Genomic DNA, 21,752 nt, shown 5'->3' on the forward strand with positions numbered 1-21,752 from the left:
TTATAGCACAATCAAATAACTATGTTATTTTCAGTTGCTATAAAAATTAGTACCACTCCAATCAGGTTTTTTGCTGCCGATTATGATGCCGATCACCCAAGAGGCCGATTTCCGATCTTTGCCGATTGCCTGGAATGGCTGTTAATTTTTCACTTTCGGTGTAAATGATGCTGTTATCTGGCAAAATGGAAAAAATATCTGCCAATAAATTCACCTAATTTAGACAATTTTTTTAAAGTTACATGCTGCAGCTTTAAGCAGATGGTGTGAGAGTTCACCGTCTGGCGCTACGTCTGTGAAATATTACTACCAGTTGCGCGTAGCAACGGTCCAAGAACAAGAGCAGAATCTGCGCCTAACACCACCAGCTCAAAAATGATTCTTTGAGTTATTTGTTTTGCTTTCTGACTATCATGCTAATCCGGATGAGTGTTGGTAGTTGTGCACTGCTTTACCTACTATCTGGCCACTTCAGATGAGCCTAGGTATAGCCAAACTCCACTTGATTTTTAAATGCCATATTAGATTTGTTGTGTTGATGTATTTTGACGTGCTTCACCCCTGAAGTGTGCAACATGCAAACGACTCCATTCCCTCTCAGAACGTTATTGTTCCACACAACAGTATTTTTTGCCGCGCAGTTGCGTAGTGTGAAGGAAACAGGAGATCAGCTGCACACGCAGGCCGGAACGTGAGATACAGCTAATCGGTTTTGGTGATCGGTAACAAGAGACAGTGATCGGTGATCACTGATCATATACTTTCACAGAAATCGACCGATTATGATCGGTGGCCGATCGATTGGCACAATTCTAATAAAAATGTACATGTATCAAATATGACTTAAAAGAAATTTGACTTACACCAATAAGTCTTGGTAAATAATGCCTTAAATTGGATCAGTCTCTTTAAAAACGTATGCTCTTTCTAAAATTCTGCCTTCTGAAATTCAAACATTTTTACCGGCATTGAACTGAGAAGTATCACGTAGATGAGCTCAGCAAATGAGCAGTTCCACCAGGTGTTTGCTAGTTGCTGCTGGCTAGTCTGAAGGAGCTGAGTGAGGGAAGAGCTGCTCTCTGTGGCGAAAGCTGGGGAGCTTAGAAACTGCAGCTCTCAGGAGGAGGTTGGTCCTTGAAGGCGGAGCTAGGTCCAGCCAGGCGTTTTGCACAGTCCAATGGTTGTCTTGAAGATTAAAGGACTGCTCAACCATGCATAAAAGAATCAAGGCAAAACTCGGGGATTGTTTTTGATGAGGGAAAAATATTCAATTGCATGATGCTAAGCTAAAAAACAATGATTTTACAATAAATTGGCCCTTTAATTCTGTTTGTTGAAATGCCTGCAGGCATTCGCCTTGCTTGGTGAAAACATGCAGACACAGCGCCCTGATGTCTGCAAATATGAACAAACAGTAGTGATAAATCAATGAGTTCTTTAATATTTCCTAAATATGCCTATCTCCACTAAAAACAGAAAAGATTTTTTTAAAAAGCTCCAAGACGCTGACAGAAACGAAAATGTATGACGCATGCTCCGGATGTTCAGTAAACACTGTGTAATGTTTTCGGTTGAACACCTGTGGGATGAGAGCAAACTGGAACCACGTGATTCATTCAACTAAAATACTATATGAGTCATGTAATGACCTTTAAAAGGCTGGGGAGGATTGGCACTGGGGCTTTCTGTTTAATGGGAGTAGAGGACACAGAGACGAGAAAGTAAGTTGAGGAAGTTAGATGGGCCTAAAGCTAAATTAATATTCTAAATGTTTGGCACGTAGAACGTAAAAATGAACTGAGAAATTAACTCAGGATTTAGAAATAAGTATTTTATATCAGTTGATATTGATTATTATTGAAAGGCTGTTATTTGTTTATGCATTTTCTAGGCACATGCTGCCATTTTATAGCACAACTGAGTAACTATGTTATTTTCAGTTGCTATAAAAATGCTCCATATAATAAATATGACTTAAAAGAAATTTTACTTTGGAATTTAACGTCTTGAAATTGGGCCTCTGTCTCTAAGAACTCCTGCTCTTACTGAAATTGTGCCTTCAGGAAGTTGAACAAGGTTTTTCCCAGCATTGCACTGAGAAGTAGCTCATATAATGAACTCAGCAGATTCACAATCCCACCAGATACTTGTTCATTGCTGCTGGCTAGTCTGAAGGAGTTGAGTGGAAAAAATGAGGGGGGTGGTGGAGGAGAAGCGTCTTGAAGGCAGGATTAGGTCCAACCAGGTGTTTTGCACAGATGAATGACTGCCATGCGAGATTAAAGGATTTCTCAAACATTTATCAAAGAATCAAGGAAACGTTTCTGGAATGTTTTTGATGAGAGAATAATGTCAGAACATGATGTAAAGCTCAACACAGTTGATTTTACATAATGTTATCCTTTTAAGAAAGATCAAGAGTTTACCTTACCAACTCTCAAGTTTCAACCTCATGCAACAATATGATATTGCTGTTTCACATTAATGTAAGGAATATTTTAGCAGCATTAGGAATGATTTATGCTTTTCTGTGGATTACCCTAGAGAAATCAGAAACTGGCCACAAATCATTGATCAGTGCAATAACAGCAGAGTTAGCAGTGAGGTCATGTTATGTCAGCGGTGATGGCACACCACAACACGTGCAGAAGAGCTGAGTCTGCCATCCAGTTTACGATGGGGGCTTGCCTCTCTCTGTTGGGGGTGGGGTATGGTTCAGGTCGTTTCCCACCAGGAATTCAGTGACCCCCACCCCGAGAGTGGGCCGTGGAACAACACAGTGAGCTCCTGAATAGCTGCAGGGCTGATGTCACCGCTGGACCACTGACAAAGGGGAACCCTCCCACATATTAACCCAGCCTGCATCTGATAGGAAGGCAAACATGACTAATACGTTTCACTAAGCAATGACATCACCACTAGACAATTCAGACCTGAAACCATGCTGAGTTTATCTCCATGGAAATGAGATATGATTGCAGATTAGAGAGTGGATCAGCTCTGTGTGTTGGAATTCCCCTTAGAAAAGAGAGCAGATGTAGCTGGTGGAACCTGACCGGTGGTCCTGCATCAAAGTCATTGCTTCCCAGCCAGTCTATTTCTGGCCTCAGCTGAGAGGTGAAGAAAAGCCATATACCCTTTAGCAATGAACACTTGCTGTCAGAGAAAGTCATTTTTATTAATTCTAGAAGTGAGTGATGTTCCTCATACGTTCCAGAGCCCAGCATGATTCCAGATGTGGTTTCAGGTCTGAGGAGCTCAGCAACATTCAGACGCCCTCCCTCTTTCATTCTGTGATGGCCAGAAACATTCCACAGGGGCCGCATCACTTATCCAGAATGCCCCAGTTCATCAAATAGGAGGTCACAGAGTCAAGCTAAATTTGTTCCTACTTAAGATAGCCATTGAGAAGTCAACAAGGTTCCTCTCCTCAAACACACACATTATTTAGACTGGGCCTAATAGGCATTGTGACCAAGGCCAATCAGACTCAACTCATTAACTTTGATTAGAGGCCTGAGCTCAAAGTAAACTTCACATATTTTAATTAAGCTTCTACTGCTTTTGTTTCCAGCCACCATGTAAAGTGGTAGTATCATGTAAAACCAAGCTTTTTTATGGCTTTATATTATTTTATAATGTTATCCCCTCATCAAAAACATACCTGGAGTGTTGTTTGATTCTTACATGCATGTTTGAAAAAAATCATTAATCTCCCATGGCAACCAATCACTTGTGCAAAATGTCTGGTTGGACCTAGCCCCGCCTTCCAAGTGCAGTTTCCAAGCTTCCGTCTCCTAGAACCCACCTCCCCTTCTGAGCTCCTTCAGACTAGCCAACAGCAATTAGCAAACATGCGGTCGAACTGGATATCTGTTAAACTAGGAGCTACTTCTCAGTGCAATGCTGGTAAAAAAGTTAAACTTCCTGAAGGCACAATTTCAGGAAAAGCGATGACCTCCTGAAGAGGAGTTTCAGAAAGTGTAGAGTTTTTAAAAAGATAGATGTCCCCCCACACAGCTGCTATTGCAATTTTTGAGTCTATCGGACCCATCAAAAAGCATCACAATTTTAAAGGCTTGCAAATGCCTTGCTTTCTTTGGTCCAATATGGATAACTAGCACAATATTTACTGCTCATGAATTTTACATGCAACAGTCAACATTCAGTTTGCAAGTAGGTTGCTTAAATTTTTTCCTGTTAGTTTTAATTACTGAAATGTCTATCCCCACAAGGAACAGTTATAGGCAACATGCAGCCTTACATTTTGTTCAAGATGCAGTATATAAATTTAATATATACTGCATATATGTTTTCTCCATATTTGTTAAAGCTGCCACCATGTCGTGACAATTTGTTACGAGACAGATAATCTGTGAAAACAATTAATCTCTTCCACCACATTCCTGGGATACTATTACTGGCTAAAGTAATGCAACTTTCTGACCAAAACAACCAATCAGAACCAGTAGGACGCTCTTATCGCTGTCAATTAACCTCATTAATTCACTGCTAAATGCGCTATTGGTGGAGAGACAACATTATCATCACAGGAAAAATTGTTTATCTGCTGTCATTGGTAGCTATGATAACTAGACTGAGCATTCACAACAGACTGTGTTAATTGCAGCACAGGGATGAGCAGCCACATGAGATTGTGATTAACAGCACTTAAAACTCTCCTGTCTCTGATTGGTTGATTCTCGATAGTACTGCGAGAAGGCAGAGGAAATTTCTCTATATTTTGAAAAACTATCTTTATTACTTAGCAGCATAGTGACTGCCACATTTGTTCTTGTCTTCCGCTGTCTGCTGCTTAACACCGTCATCATCAAGCTCCAAGCAGGAACGAACCATTTCATGCAAATCCAGGGGGTGTTCAGGGCAAATGTGTGCATTTTGGTCTGGGAGGGATAACATTTAATTTTTACTGCTAAAAACAATTTTAGAAAACACAATATAATCAATTTTGTAATTGACAGGGGCCCAATTCTTTTTTAATTTCTATGAACAAAAAAATAAAAAATAAAAAATTGTGGAGGGCCCTCTGTTGGTCAGGGGCCCTTGGAATTGTCATAACTTTCCCCCCCTACACGGTACTCCTGACCATGAGCCTAGAAAATATTTAACAGTGCCCTTTAAGTAAGCAGTGTAACGTCTCCTGTTTTTAGCTTTTGCCCAACATCTTCCGGCTCCATCTTGATGCTTGTTGTAACTGCATGGTGAGACAAGTAGTCAAATCCTCTGGGATGATTGATTGATAGCATCCTATCTCACCTGCAAGGTGCAAGGAGCAAAGTGGAGCCGTGCGAACCTGCAGCACGCTGCACTTGTTACAATCTGATGAACTTCTGCATCCTACTTACTTTCATTTCCTCAACAGGTTAAACCATCTCCTCCTCCATTTACACTATAATAAGTAGATTAACACAACAATACTGTGCGTTCTCGTTTGGCTTTTTCTGTGTTGTATGCACTACGTGTATTTTTAACGTCCAAACCCAACCAGACAGTGAAGTGAATAATTCTGGCCCGACCTGGCCTGAATTTTAGGTTGTGCACAAGACATAAATCTAAACTAACACATCTCCCCTAATCTACTTCCTAAATCACGGGGATGTGACAGCAACAGGCCATCGGTTTGCTTCCTTAACCCATCAGAACAACAGCTGCCAACAACTACTCCACAAGACAACTGCGGTAACAAAGGCGATCCTGAATGCTCCCAGCTGTTGTGCTTCAACTCTCTCCAAATTCCATTGTTGCTGACAAACGAACAGGAGCAGGCATTCAACAGGCTCGGGGAGGAACAATCGACAGCTCATTGTAGCTATCGCTGGAATGTGGGAATGCAACAATGTCAGCCTCTGGGGAATGAGTCACCTCCAAACACTGGATGTGCACTCTATTAGTATGTGTAAGTTTATATAGGGCTTCTGACAAAACACTCCCAAAATTGTTTGTACTGTCAATATTTGAAGCTACAGTTAAAACAACTATGCAGCAAATGCACAGCTAAATGGGATGACATGACGGAGGAAACGTCAGCCCATAACTCTGTCACCAGTAAAGCTTAGCTAAACATTTTGAATAGCTATAAGAGATATTGATTGGTGATCCACTGCTACTTTCCACTGATCTTTTTCTGATCAACGATCAGAAAAAGGGTTGCTCTAACATCTAGGGCTGCAATGATTATTCGAATGATTTGAGTACCTTGATTATAAAAATTTTTCGAGCCAAATTATCTGCCTCAAAACTTTAGAAATTAAGTTTTTTTTATTTGGCGCACTGAGTTCAGGCCGGTTGATTATTTGTGTTGCGCAGTGCCCTCACTTCCGCCTCGGAATTGTTCACGAATGCTAAGGGTTAGCAACATAAAGTCACATTTTCAAGTTCGGTACAGGGAATACTGAAGTATTTAACTGAATTATGATGTTGCATCTTCTTATATTATAGTTCTTAAAGAGAAATAGGTCGGTCAAAGCTTTGGAAAACCAGGGACGAGAACTGGTCACAAATATTTCATTGGTACAACTTGGATAACGAAGAAGCAGCTCATGAAGTCGATTCAGCCAGCCAGCTCTAATTACCTGCTAGTTCTTCTGGATCTTTGACCACTATATGCGCGTTTAGTTCTTGCAGCTCCTGGTGGAGCTCCTCCACCTTCTTGCTAGATTTTTTAAGCATATTGTCCACATAAGCCAGGCTCTTCTTGTCTGTGGTGACCTGAGGATATGGGGGAAGAATGAGAAAGTAAAGGAGCACAATTACATCTTTTGGGTGGTAAATTTGACAGAGTAATAGAAAGAGTTACAAACTGCAAATGATTAACGTTTGGTACAACTTTGCAATAAAGAAAAATTACTTTGTTTGCAAGTAATATTTTTGGGGTTACCTTGCGCAGGTTCTCTGCACCTTCTTTGATCTTTAACTCCTTGCGGATCTCACGACGGATCTGCTCCTTGATCTCGTCTAGCTTCTGCTGGACCATGGTGTCAGAAAGGTCCAGGTTTTGTCCAAGACCCAGTCGCTCTGCCACCAGCTGGGCCCTGGCATCCCCCTGGAGAAGAAAAGGTGAGAAACAAAACAAAGTTGACACGATTCGGAAACCTGGTAATTAACACAGAGGGACGACAGAGAGGAAGGAGGCAGAAGAGTGGGACTTCTCTTCTGCATGTTGGTGTTCTTGCTAAAGCTTAGTCTTTGCCCCAATTTTTCCCTTTACGACAATCTTACAATGTCCTGCAGTGTGTGGTGTGTTGAATATGTCCGATATAACATCAGGCATATTCAACATTGTCTTGGCCCGACTATCGCAGCATGTGGGGTTTTCCCTGACTGGGAGCAGAACGCAGCCTGTTGAATGTGACAGGTAGCCAATCAGAAATCGCGTCGAGGTAAGAACGGGGGGGGTGGAATCCCAAACAGTTGACATGGCGCAACTGAGAGTCCGGTGGTAATATATGGAAATGTTTCTGACTATATATAAAGGTAACTTTTATATGTTTACTATATGTAGTTATGTTTATTCAGTTAAAAATGTCACCTCCAAATCACAGTGCAGCAAATAGAGCACCTGCTCCTGCCGTCTTTTATGAAACGTCTTTCCTTTTTGTTACGTCTTTTATTGCTTAAAATGAGTCCACAAACTATCACTACTGCTTCTACATCGTCATCCATGTTTGATTATTCTAAATTCATGTATGCTGTATGTTATTGGGGGTTTTACTAGATTTTCTTCTGGAAATGGGATGTTCGTGAGTGGAATCGGTTCGTGTGTGGTGTGTTGCTCCTGCTGTGTGGCTGGACACTTGAACCGATCGAACCTGTTGGACTTCTATCGGCTCGTGTCATGTGAGGTCACGGAAGTTTGGAAAATCAGCCGACAATCTTTAAATTATGCCATGTGAACCGTTTCCCCTTCCCAAAGACATCTGATCTGTTTCTTACTCATTTCGCTGCTTGTGGGCTCAATGTTGCCGTTCAAGACGTTACCGGGAGAATCCGGTTAGAGGATTTTCAAAATAAGATCCTCCAGACTCAAGTATTTTACTATTTCTTGGGTGGCCTGGTACCAATTGGTCCACTGACCGGTACCGGTCCAGGGGCGGGGACTACTGATTTAAATAGTTGTTTATCAAAAGGAAACATCTTTATTTTAATTATTAGACAAATATTAAATAATAATTCATTTTTAAGTAATAACATATTTTACAATTGTAACTGTTGCAGTGTACATTGATGTTACTGTGCAAATGGAAAATGACTTTTTAATGTAATCTAGTAATTAGTCATTGCAACTTCACAAGTTAATTCTTGTCTTCTCATTTTGATTAAAAGGATCAAAGGGAAAGTGTAAAAAAACAAAACAAAACAAACAGCTCCTTGTTTGCATAGTACTGAGTCATTCTACACTGCCAACATTTTTTCAGCATATATATTTGCACAACTCAGTTGCCCTAGTTTTGTGTTGTGAAGATCTGTCAGTTCCCACTGGGCTGGAGGGCAAGTGGCTGCAGAAAACCCTGATGCCTGTAGCAGTGAAAAGATCTTCTGACCGAACATGAGGCTCAGCCGTTCAGCCTGAGTGCTCTGGCCTCACTCCAACACTGTGGAGTTCTGAACCTGAGCTGCCTCCATACACCTGCTTTTCACTGCTGCCGTCAGTCACCAGTGACCTGCATCTTTAAAACCATCACTTTAACTTAAGGAGGATTAGCGCTCACTTCCTGAACGCCGCAGCTTTAGAGGTCACCAGGAATGCGCAATGATTTTCAATTGAAATAAACAACACGGTTCTTTACACATTGCAATAGTCAATATTTTATTTAAGTTCATAACATTATTTTCAACACTACAAGGTCTAACTAACTGAATTAAGCCAATATTATACAATACCCTTTAAAAGATTCATCATAAAAATGATTTAACCAAATGTGGAAAAGCAGTTTTTATCCTCGACTAATCTGAAACACACTTCCAGAAAACTGCAAAACAGCTGAAACACTGAGCTTCTTCATATCAAGGCTATAAATCCTGTTCAGAACTGCTTTTGATTGATAAGAACTGGAACATTGACATTTGAGGTCCATTTGCTTCTCAATTTGCTTGATAATTTTGATGACAGCATGTATTTTGTAGACCTGTCACAATTATAAATAAATCAATTAATCACATTATTAATTAAAACAAGCTGAATAACTTCCATTTGCTTGATTTATTGTTTTCTCCTTTCTCTCTCTTTCTATCAAAAACTGGATGACAAGTCTTCAGTCTAAACTAGCCCCTTTTCTTGAAGGACAATTTTGTTTATGGAAACTTCATAATTCACTTAATTTGTTGTTTCTGTTGTTTTGTTTTGGATATTTAACATGTGTTCCAGTTTCAGTGTTAAATGTTCATTACAGTTTAAAGTCAATTAATCTTTGAGAATGGGTTCTTGCATTATTTATCCCATTATTATGTTGTCACAAAAATTTCTTGAGGAATTTATTGTCCCACAAAATTTGCTATTGTCACAGGCCTGATATTATAATTTTATGATGCAAAGCACTTTGAAATGCCTTGTTGAAATGTGCGATCCAAACAAACTTGACTTTGACATTTATTCAAACTGCTTCAGGCGAATCTATCTATGAAAAACAAGTTCCTTGGTATTACTAGCTGTCCCTTACCACAACTTCATCAGCTTCAGCCAAATCCATCTCCAGATCAGTTGAACAAACAAGTCCGTGCATCTTCTGCCGACCAGCTAGACCGTCATCACTTTCAGTTCTATTACACACTGATTCAATGCCGCCCAAGACCAGGTTTTGCTGCGCTGGGCAGAGGCGGCAGCCAGAGCCTCTGTCATTGACTCTGCCGGTGTCTGCTTTGTTCCAACTCTCTCACACAGACCATTGACATAAACAGGGAAGATAAACAGTCTGAGCAGAGACAGCCAAATCCTTCTTAGCTTCTCGCTCTGTGAGGTCACAGCAGCCCAGAATGGGACCTAATCTCACTCCATGGTGAGAACCGGGTTTAAAATTAACACCAGTTGAAGAATATCACTGGTCGTCTTCAGCACCCCTCCCCCCACCAGAGAACACGTGTGATGGAGGAAACACCCTGGGATCTCAGAGAGGTATTGCCACAAAGCAAAGCATAGAGATCCTGTGAAATGACATCATTTCTACATAACTGATAATATCCAGGTCATTACTCCATGAGTAATGACATGTAGGCATTACAAGCTGTGTTTCCATTGACCAGAAAATTGCAAAAATTGGAATAAAAAAAAATTTGCCTAGAGGGAACACAAGAATTCCATAAAATTTGGTGGTTTTTCAGCTGTGTAGAAATTTATGTATTTCGCAAAACTGCCATGGAAATAAATTTTTTGGGATCTAACAAGATCCACAACCGAATGTTACTCCTGGCAGAAACAACAAAGAACACAAGAGGAAATAGTAGGAGTATTATGGCACAGCAGGTTTTTAAATGACTTATTGTGTGAACAAACTTATTCACATGTGATTTTAATTGTGTCTCTTATTAAATGGAAACACCACAATAGTGAAATTGTATTTTTTCGACATTAGCAGAATATTGACAAAGTTTCTGCGCTTCCATGTTTGTGATGGAAGCACTGCTACTGTGAAACCAAGGTTATATTGGACTTCATTTAGGCTACCATCACCAGACGTAACCACAATACACAATCATTTTCGGGGGCCTAATACCAAGAAACAACTTGCACCTGTCCAGATTTTCTGTAACAGCTTTGGCTTAACTAAACTTGCCATTAAAGTTGTATAATAACTTGTTATCAACTGAGTAAGTCAAGCCAGGGATGTTCTCTCAGGCAAAGCTGCTATTAGGGGATCAAAGACACTGACTAAATCCACTGAACAGGCACAATAATTCTTCTATTTACACTGCAGCCACATCATTAAAGCATGAATCCATTTAAAAAACCATTAGTGTTTTTAACTATTTGTGTTGTCTTGAGTCATTTTAAATATATACAAAGCTCCAAGCAATCCCAGTATCAACAAAATCACACAGACACAATATGTGGCAGTTTGGAGAGCATAATGTGCTCAGTATTCATTATAAATCTTTTCAAAAGGAGGCATTACAGTTTAAAACAACAGCAACTAATTAACAGGAGCTAATAAAGCTGAGTTCCAGCTGTAAATGGAAAATTCCAACATCCTAGTCAGAATGAAATCAAAATGTCAGAAAGTGGGAGCAACTGCAACTACTGCCATATTGATACACATTTCTTCACTATGGCCGCTCCTCTCATCAGCAGGTGCAGGTGTCGGCTGTGGCAGGTAACCAAAGAGCAAGTGAGTATGCTGATGTCATCAACCTAGCTTAGCTGGCCTTGCAAGGCAGAGCAGCTAAAGTCTTTCTTCTGCCTACATCTCCTAGACTGCCATGAAGTTCTGGATCAGAGTTCAGTGATTATTCTACATATTGAATTAGCAGACGTATTATCCATCCATGCAGATTACATGTCTGTCACTATGTATATTGTTACGGATTTATTTTCCGGGCCTAATTTATCTGTTTTTGTGTGTGTGTCTGCGTGTGTGTGCCAATTCTTTTCCTGTTTCTTCAGTGTGATTGGTCCTTATTTCCATCAAAACACACATTGCGAGCCAGAAAACTTGTGTCCCAGTATTGATTTTATAATCATGTAGAATTACTATGACAAACCTGCAGAGTTAGGGTTTAGTCAGGGAATTATCCTGGGTGTGTTGAATCTAGTTGAGGCTTCTGCTCCTGTGATATTATCAAACAATAAACAATAAACGGCTGAATGACAATCATAATAAACACAGCTTGGTAGTTAAGCACACTTAATTCTTTTAAATACCTGGCTCAACAAGAACTTTCATAAATAAATATAATAAATTAAATCAAAGCTAGAATATAAAAACAGCAAAAATCTTCTATTACTGATCCTACAGTTGTATGTCATTTTAATAACACGCTACAGAAAGCCAGAAGGGACACATAATCCCTGGCCCTCAACTGCTGCTGCATATTACAGCTTTAACAGTCTTATGGATATTAAAGGATCCCTGCCATCAGCTGGTGTTCAGTCCCAAGCTGAGTGACATGTTTGTTAAACTTCTACTTCTTTTATTTGTTTTTCTTTTTTCATGTTATTGTCCAAACTGTAGTAATCAGAATCAAACTACTAGTTAATTAGTACGTTATGGAGAATATTAGCTGTAGTAATAAAAGATGAGAAGGTTAGAATAATTTAGGCACCGACGATAAATTGTCCCAGAAATTATTGTGATAAGCGATAATATTGCTGTTTTGAGACCATTTTCAAGCAATATATTGATAATGGCATAATAAGTTTGTCCTATCAAAGAACAATAAACTTTAGCTTTGTACAGAACATTCCCAACTTGTAACTGGAAGGTATTTCAAATATCCAAAAAGCACAATCACCGAAAACAATAAAAAAGAAAATAAAAACCACACAACCAAAATCAACCATAAAATGGATTATAAAGTCTCTGAAAACAAAAATGCTCTTCAAAAAATATGAATCATCAGACTGAAAATTATCTGGCTCATTTTAATTTATCATGCGATCAATTGTTTATTTCGACAGGCTCATTATTGTTGTTTTAGTATCAAATAACTGACATTTTAAGTTTATGTACGATTCCAGATTTCTTAGAATTTCATATTTAAAATTATGATAAATCCAAACCTTTTTGACCTTTATGGTGACTTCAATTCTTTAAAGTACAAGAGAAATAACTGACAACTATATTAAAGGGGGGAAAAGTGATAAAAATAAAAAGCTGCAATAACATGGATGGATAAGTGAACACCTTTAACTGTACTGGTAAATGAAGCAAGGCTTTTTCTGTCAAGATGTAGAGCAGCGTTGTCCAAAGCACGGCCCGGAGGCCTTTTGTTGCCGCTCAGTGACACAGATTTGTTCTGATGCAGATGGAGTCTTTTTATTTCCCCAATTTGGACAAAATAAGCAACTTATCAATTCATTGCAATAAACTCAATTTCTAATCTTATGAATACATTTTTTATGGTCAATTTTGTTGAGAGATCTCATTATTTTTTAAATTCATGGTTTCAGTTGTAAGTGGTTATATTTATTGTTTTTGGCTGTGGTGTTTTTAACTTGGGATATGCAAAATATCTTACCTTTTCAGTGCTAAGTGTTCTTAACAAAATTAAAGTTTATTGGTGTTTGAACGGGTGAATTTGTGTTATTTTGCCATTACCAATATATTATCTGAAAATGTCCTCAAAACAATAACATTATTGTTTAGCGCAGCAATTACTGGGACAATTTATAGTCCAGCAGAATCTGTTAATGTGACTGGCCTGCCCACAAATTAAAATCTTCTCACAAAAATGTTAGAAGCACAACATAATTGTCATCTTTTAGTTACCAAGCTTTTTATTTTCCCTTTAGTACATGGTATGCAGAACCACAACTATCTACTGACTTTTACACTAAAGACGACTTTGGTGCACCGACAATTGCTTTCAACTACATTATTAAAGCTTTTTCACAAGAAAACCTAAATCATGTTTTCATCACTGAGAATAGATTGAGTCTTTATTTTTTCAAAAACAAATTAGTGAAGTGATTGCCTTTCAATGTATAAGCAAAAACCCACTTGAAGTTTTAGACTTACAATGACACACACGTTCCTTTCCTACAAATAATAAGGTAAAATAAAGACTATTTTCTTCGTTTAAAGTATTCCATGCTTTCTTAATTGTTGAGCAGGGGGAGGATGTTCGCCCATGTTACTAACAGTTTGGAGAGAACGTGTAGAGGTAAACTAAACAAGTAACCTTCTGCCTCATGCAGCCATAGATCCAGCCTCTCTTCTCAAGGTGTCCGCTTCTTTAGGAAAGTATAATTTGCACATATTCTCTCTGATGACTCACAGTTAAAATGGAGATTGTGAGTGATTGGACGGGGGAGGAAGAGGTCTCTCGTTTGCTCACTCCAATGCAAAATTTGTTTGCACTCCTTGCTGTGTTTGCCCAGTGTGATATAAGGACAACAGTGGACACCGAAACGATCCTTTTTTACTGTGCAACAATGCAAGGAAATCCAAGAAAGGCCAATCAGATAAGCCTGACATTAATCAACTCAGGCAAACACAAGGCCTACATTTTAATTTGAAATTAACACACGCATCGCTCTTTGACGTGACTATTCTGGTCTCTACTTCCACTGTCTTTGCCACAGATGCCAGAGATGTTGGTCGTCATGTGCAGGTATTGTTATTTCTTGCAAACTGAACACACTGACTCATGTGGATGAAAAAAAAAGTCATACCAGGAACATAAGACGTCATGGGTTCAAAGAGAAGTGAAGCAGGAATTGTAGGCAAATACTTACTCCATAAGAAAACAGCGCAAGACTGATGGACTCAACGACTGTGGCTCCACTATTTACTATGAGACAATCCATAATCATGCACTACTACCCAAGTTATATAATAATAGTAAAAATGGCTTGATTTGAGGGATATGATTTAAAAATAAAATATTTTTTTCCCTGCGATATCCAATCATTTTTTTTCTTGCTTTCTTTTGTAAAAAAAAAATTTAATTATCAAAATATATTTTAAATTGAAACTGTCACTATGTTCTGATAGCATGTTATGAGACAGATAATCTGTGAGAAAAAAAAAACAAGCTCCTCTGTCTTCTCTCAGTGCTAACTGGAAACAACCAGTCAGAAAAGGAGCCAGGTCTGTCAATCATCCTCTGTGTGGCGCTACTCATCCCCCTCTCTACTATCCTGTCCGCATCCCAAATTCTCTCTGCTACATTGGATCTAGCATTGCATGTTGTGAAATGCTAGGCTAGTTAACATGGTCACCAATTTTCATGTAATGCTAAGTTGTTTCTCTGCCATTAGAAGATTTAGAAGAGAGTACATCAGATGATTGACAGCGCTAAGACCCTCCTCCTGGTTCTGACTGGTTGTTTTTGACTATGAGCAGATCATTTCTTCAGATGACAACAGCAGCTGATACAGGAGGTGAAGGAGATCGATCTTTTTACATATTATCTGTATCATAACATACTATTATACTGTCACAACATGGCAACAAGCTTTAACAAATATGTTAAAAAAAATAAAAATCTTAATTCTGTTATTTTTATAAAATGCAGCAGACTAGTATAAAGTGGCTGGCTAGTAAGCATATGAATTGAATAAATAAAGTATTAGCAAATGTCATACCTAGTAATAATAGGCTTCATGGGTTCATTTGGTGGCTTACACAAGACCTGGATTGGGCAGTAAATTCCCACACCAGGTCTGAACCTACGGTTCACGCAGGTTAACAATGTGAGCGCTGGTCAGACAATAAGACAATGGAAAGGTTCGGGCCACTCTCCAAGCCCAGGCTTACAGAGACAGACTTTCCCCTTAGAAGCCACAACATCTGAGTATTACACCGAATCCATCGTTCGACACAGACTGCTGCACAGCAGTGGCCAAGGCCTTGTGTGTTACTTTGGTCAAAAATAGAAGCATGGTAATGAACATAGATTCTACAAGCATGACTCCCAAGAATATCTTGGGACAGATTGCACTGTATGTAATATTACACTCTTTGAGTTTCTGTTAAAGGTCATGCTTCACATGCTACGGCAGGCTGTGTGTGAACATGGAGCAACAAAGTCACAGATTGACCAATGAGCGGCTCTGAAGGACCAACCTGCCGAGAGTCCTGACCTGCGTTGCACTCACAGGGGCCCAGAGGGACTTGTGTAGGTTCACTTCGGCTACTATTAGCATAGGAAGCCAATAGAGCAGATACAATCAGCTCAACAGCATATTTTTTTGTCAAGATATAGTTTGTGCTATGACTACATATTGCCTGTTTCTGATATCCTAAAGACATAATGGTTTTCTTACTAAGATGCCAGAGAAAAATGTAGAGTAACCCTAATTAATATCTGTCCCGATGTAGAAAAAGAATCTAGATCGAATATGGATGATAATGTTCCCAAACTGTAAGGACAGATCTATTCAGTCTACTTCTATGCTTTGTACTCTGAGCACCTTCATGCTTTATTTATTTTACGTTATATTTAGAATTTATAATTGTGTTTTCTGAATCATTTTAAAGAAAGTTTGTTGTTCATTTTTCATATGTTTGACCAAGCCAGCTAACCTATTGTTTTTGTGAGTTTCAGTTTCTTTATTATTTCTTTTGAATTGTCTGCTCTACTCCTGATTTGACTGATTTAACAAATTAAAGTTGTTTTTACATGTTTTTAAAAAAAGCCAGTCTTTCTGTATCGGACTGCTATTGGCTGACACTAAGCTTCAGATATTGGTATCGGAAATGAAAAACATGGATTGGTGCATCCCTGCACAATGAACTGACTTCTTCCCAAGAAGCACACAACCGAGTAACCAGTTGATTTGTTATCACCATCATGTCTCATAACTGTGAAAATAAAAGCACCAGAAAATATAGTGCACCTGTGCTGGGAAATCAGTCAACACAGTGGGACTGAAAAAGCCATTTTATGACTACTTGTTCACATGACAACAGAGCATCAGCACCTCTTGTCTCAATGAAAGGCTTCAGTTTATGTGAAATGTTAAAAACAGGAAGGCTTCCATCAGAAACGATGCAGCTGCTGGATTCAAAGTCTGGATTTAAAATTTGTGAATAGGGAAAAATAATAAGAATAATGTGTTTAACTGGCTGAAGCTGGTTGTTGATGCTTAAATCTCATGTTTTCGTAGCCATCTCACTCCTCAATAACATGGTACACTGAGTGAATCTGACTTCCAGACCAAAATCTGGAAGTCAGATGAAATAAATGTCTTGTAGAGAAAATACTGACAAGAAAACCTATTCCTTTAACAGATCAGCTATTACGTTTTTGACTATTTTTACACAATTTTTTTTGTTGCCAGTAGGGATACACCAGTCCACTTTTTTCACTTTTGATACCGATACAGATATCTAAAGATTAGTATCAGCCAAGATGATACAGAAAACAGAGCTGAATTGACTTTAAATGTTTCTTTAAGAAAAAAAAAAAAAAAAGCACAGTCATAAATGTACTGAATTACAAATGTATTTGATAACTGCACCGGTACAGCACACTTAAAGACACCACTTAACTTACAGGGATCACTTCAGTTTCTGTATCTTGAGTCTTCATCTATTGGAACCCAGTAGAAAACGATCCACGGACTGGAGAAATAATCAAGGTTCCCTCAGAGAACTTATAAAACACAAACCAGCTTAGGCCAAAGGTTAAAGTTCATCTGAAAAAACATGCAGCTACTAACAGTACAAGTAGACAGGTCTGTACTCGGAGTGGGCATTTATAGAATAGTATATTTCTTGTTAAAAAATAACCATGATAAGAATTTCTAACCCAAATGATTAGGAACCAAAACAATCGGCTTTACTCTGGCTATTGAACCAGATTTAGCAAACATAATTAATCCTCCAGCAGCACTGCAGAACTTTGATGACTAACCCAAAAAATAACGATTATTGGTCATTGGAAAGATTACATAAACATTTGATTATTTTCCGATCAGGGAAAGCACCAGGCCACAATGGAAGTTGTTACCGAATGAAAAAGATCCAGTTTGCCATTTTCAGTAGCAATGAGACGTTAGAGAAAGCAGAGAAGGTCTGAGAAGTTTTAGAATGAAAACTGTTTTCTATAGAGTAGAGCTGGGTAGTAACTAGTTACATGAACTAACTACATTTACAAGGAAATTTTTGGGGGGATTGGGAGAAGTACTTTTAGGAGTATTTTTAGTATGCTGTACTTTTACTTCAGTAATTTTATTATGGCATATTTATGACATATATTTGCTACTTTTAAACGAGTAAAATTTCTGGATTCTCTACCCAGTGAATGAGGAACAACCATCCTTTAACCAAAAATTCTCCACATACACATAACTTCCTGATTGGAAGTTTTTTTTTCCACTGGAAAAAAACTGATTTAGAAAAAAACTTTATTTTTGTTACTTATCTTAATTGTTGACATTTTCGTCCTTAAAATACCAAAACTTCCACTTAACATTTTATTTTGGTCCGTCTGATAATGTCATCTTTAAATATTAAAATATTGATCATTTGATCACTTACTCAGTAATTGAGTAAGTGATTTTTACTAAACAGTTTTTTACTCTTGAGTAATTTCTTGGTTGGCTACTTTTTAGTTTTACTTAGCAAAAACATACTGAACATACTTGAGTACAACTTTTGGGTACACTGCCCAACTTCACCATAGAGGCATGTTGTTTTTTATACTGGATAAAACAAAAATGAGTAATTCTTTAGAAAATTAGGGGAAGCTCAAAGTACTACATGAAAGTTGCTGTTTTATCCATTTGAAGAGTAGAGTTCTAATGCTCACGGAACATAATAAATTAGAAATTTTTGGTAATCTTTTAGAAATCTTACTATTACGGTAAATGTCCACCACTTTCATTTGAAAACCACAGAGAGACTGAGTGCAATTCAAGAGGTTAAAGACTATTTAGAAATGCAAAATCTGTAATCATCTTTGTTTTAAAAAATTACTGAAATCCTGTCTAACTGCAATGCTGTGTGACTGATTTCTGTCTCACACACTCTGTGAGGTTGCCTCGGATCGAAATGTGAATTATTAATGATAACGACTGACAATGACAGAAAGTCTCCTGTGGAGTTACAAAAAACGAATGAATAATTTAACATTTCAACACACAACAGTAAATATCCATAACTTTCTATTTTATACAGGGGGAAATAAAGTATTTCTATGCCGTTTATATTTAGTTTTTAAAAAGAGAAAACTAAAATCAGCTGTAACTGGTATCGGTAGGTCAGACGGTTAAAAATTGGTTATCGATCAGCCACAAGTGATCAAATGAGTGTGTCTCTATAGGCTTATGACAAAAAGTGCCTACATATGAAAAAGCTTCTGAGTCTGACATCACACAGCTGCTGTGTGCAGATTAATGATATTTTTAAAAAAATCACATTTAATGATGAAGCTTCAGCTGGTGTCCTGAAGAAGCCTGTTTCAAATGGGAATGTTTTTCAAGAGCATATTTTGTGTTTTGATCTAAGGTTGCTGTGGAAGGCAGCCACATCAACACAGCTAAAAAAATGCTAATAGGTAAACTTGTTTTTCATAAACACTTTCATTATCACTATAGCACCACAAAATATCACGATAACATTTTGAAATCAACATTGCCCACCTCTATTTTTGATACATTCATCTTAACCACTGAAAAGGGTTGAAACTTCAATACAAACGTTTTATTAAAAGTAACAAAAACATAACACTTGTAACAAATGTGCCTTGTTTCACTTTTAACGTGATTCAATGTAAACTAGAGAAGAGTAACAACCCTGGAAGCTCGGATTTTAAGATGCTGTCTAGATAAATTGAATGCTTTCAACTTAAGTTATTAGGTCCAGGTTGACCTAAAACGTGTTTACTCAAGACCACCGAACTGAAACGCCACACTTGGGACGTCTGCTTCTGGGGCTGACGTCACTCAAATGAAACCACATTAAACGCGGTCCTGAGTATTGATACTCAACAAGGAGACACTCCGTTTACACCGTTTAAAACCGGGAGGCATTTTTATTTTTTATTTATTTTTTTGCTGTTAAACTGGACTTTTCCTGACGGCGGTATAGCTGGCTACAACTTGAACCCGTTTAAAAAGTTTCTGACCAGTTCTTCACTGCTTAGATTCCATTGCATCCATATAGCTGATATCTGCAAACAATGCGAGACGGGAACTCCTCACTAGTTTACAGAAGAGTCGTTAACTTTAAAGTTACATCTGAACCAAACGTAAACTATCATTTATTTGGATATTAAACAGCGCTACGTTTAATGTGTTTTCACGCGAGCTGCACAAATTTAACACGAAAACGTTCACAAAACAAAGAAACCTGCTTAAATGATGAATATTACATGACAACTTAGTTTGGATAATTGTTTCCCAGGCCTCAATCCATGGAAAGCTCCAAGACAGTCCTCTGGGATCAGTCGGCGGCCTTGTAGCTCAACAGAACTCGACGGAACCACAGAGGACCCGCTTTTATGAAATAAAACTCTTTGCTAGCTTATTAATGCATCTCTCGGCGGGGTTTACGCACTTTTCGCAATAGTTCTCAACTTTTCCTACCTGCACGGAATCAGCAGCCATCTTGGATTCGCCTTTGAATCAAATCCTACGGGGAGAGCGGAGAGGGGCGGTGAGACTCCAAAAACAGGACTTGTTTTAAGTTTCCCTCTCTGGCGACAGAAAGACGGGATTATTTTGGCCAAACCATCGCTCTTCTGGGTAACACGGGGCTTCCCATGCCGTCTTCGCACTTCTTTGACACGGCCTCACCGTCCCGACAGAGTCCCGGAGGGTGGACTGGCGCTCATATGTATAAAAAAAAAAAAAAAAAAAAAAAAAAAAAGCTACGGCAGAAATCTGTCCCACTGTAGCTGGAGAAAGAGAGGCGGTGGTTAGAGTGGAAGCGTCCGCCCAGAGGAGCCGTCGTGATGCGGCAAGGCTCCCGCTGCTGGACTGCTCAGCCCGGACAGTGACGCACGTGATCCACAACTTCCAGCGCACGAGCCTTACCTTCTTGCGCTAACTTGCCACCAACCTGAGCCTGAGCAGGACAACATGGAAGACATGAGGCGCTTCAAACATTCTGACATCAGGCTCAATTCTGCTAAACAGTGGAAACAGTCGTCTAAAGTTGATACTCATAATTTATTCATAAGATAAAAAGCAAAAACGATGATAAATTTGTTATTGAATAAAATTGGATAAACGATAACTTCAGAAAGTGCCTCCGTGACAGTTTCATTTTTTACCTGGGGGTAAAAAATGTAGGCAGCAAAGGGAAAAGTCACATTAATAGCATTAAAATTTAAAGTTACGTTAATAGTTTCTGCTTGTGAAAATACACATAGCTGCTCGTACAGAAATCAGTTGGTAGTAGGAATTTTCCATAACTGTTTAAATTTTGTTTTTTCAATTTGTGGTAAGCAACAGAAAAGTAAATTACTACGAGGTTATCCCACTTTATCCATAAAAGCTGATGCTTTTGTAGCCAGAAAAAAATGTGATGGGTGGGATCCTGACATCTCACCCATCAGTATGTTACATGTTAAACAAGAAAAAAAATGGTTTGATTTTGACAACTGATGCAACACTAATCACAGATGAGACTATGTGGATTGTTTCTGTTGTAAAGTAGCCAACAGTTTTTTCCGATGCACAGTTTTATGGATTTCTGAATGAAAAACAAGAAATTTGACCAAAATTCTTGAGAAGTTACAGTACTTCCTGTTGTTCCGCAGTAAATGCAAGTTTAGAGGAAGATCAACATCATCTGGTTTGATTCCACAAACTTGTAATATAATTTGTAAATTCCAAATTGGAAACTGTTGTGAATTGCATTTAAAGCTAATAATAAATAAAAATGTAGTTTTTTCAAAACTACACATACATTGTGGTGTGGACAATAGTTTTTCATATTTTGTCACATTACAACTACAAACTTTTATAAGGATCTTATGTGACAGACCAACACAATTTAGAGCAGAGTGAACTGAAAGGAATCTAATAAATGGTTACCAAAGTTTTTTTTTCACAAATAAAAATCTAGAAATTGTGACATTTATTTGTATTTAATCCCTCCTTTCTGTGATACTTCTATCAAATATAG

General features: G+C 38.3%; 1 protein-coding gene across 2 annotated transcripts in view; it reads right to left on the reverse strand.

Annotated features, from left to right (window-relative positions):
- pkn2a (protein kinase N2a) overlaps positions 1-20,701 on the reverse strand; it is a 36,449-nt gene extending 15,748 nt beyond the window's left edge. The window contains exons 1-3 of one of the 2 annotated variants that reach the window (XM_055032735.1): positions 20,207-20,701; positions 6,899-7,063; positions 6,594-6,729 (exon numbers count right to left, since the gene is read on the reverse strand). In XM_055032735.1, the coding sequence (XP_054888710.1) occupies positions 6,594-6,729; positions 6,899-7,063; positions 20,207-20,227 (322 nt within the window). In that variant the 5' untranslated portion in view covers positions 20,228-20,701. Of the gene's footprint in view, positions 1-6,593; positions 6,730-6,898; positions 7,064-9,677; positions 9,907-20,206 lie in introns of those variants that run through there. The other variant, XM_055032734.1, reaches the window with a different exon arrangement.
- Between the last annotated feature and the right edge of the window lie 1,051 nt (positions 20,702-21,752).

Source organism: Poeciliopsis prolifica, unplaced genomic scaffold (assembly GCF_027474105.1).
Source record: "Poeciliopsis prolifica strain line A6 unplaced genomic scaffold, Auburn_PproV2 SCAFFOLD008, whole genome shotgun sequence".
Classification (NCBI taxonomy): Eukaryota; Metazoa; Chordata; class Actinopteri; order Cyprinodontiformes; family Poeciliidae; genus Poeciliopsis; species Poeciliopsis prolifica.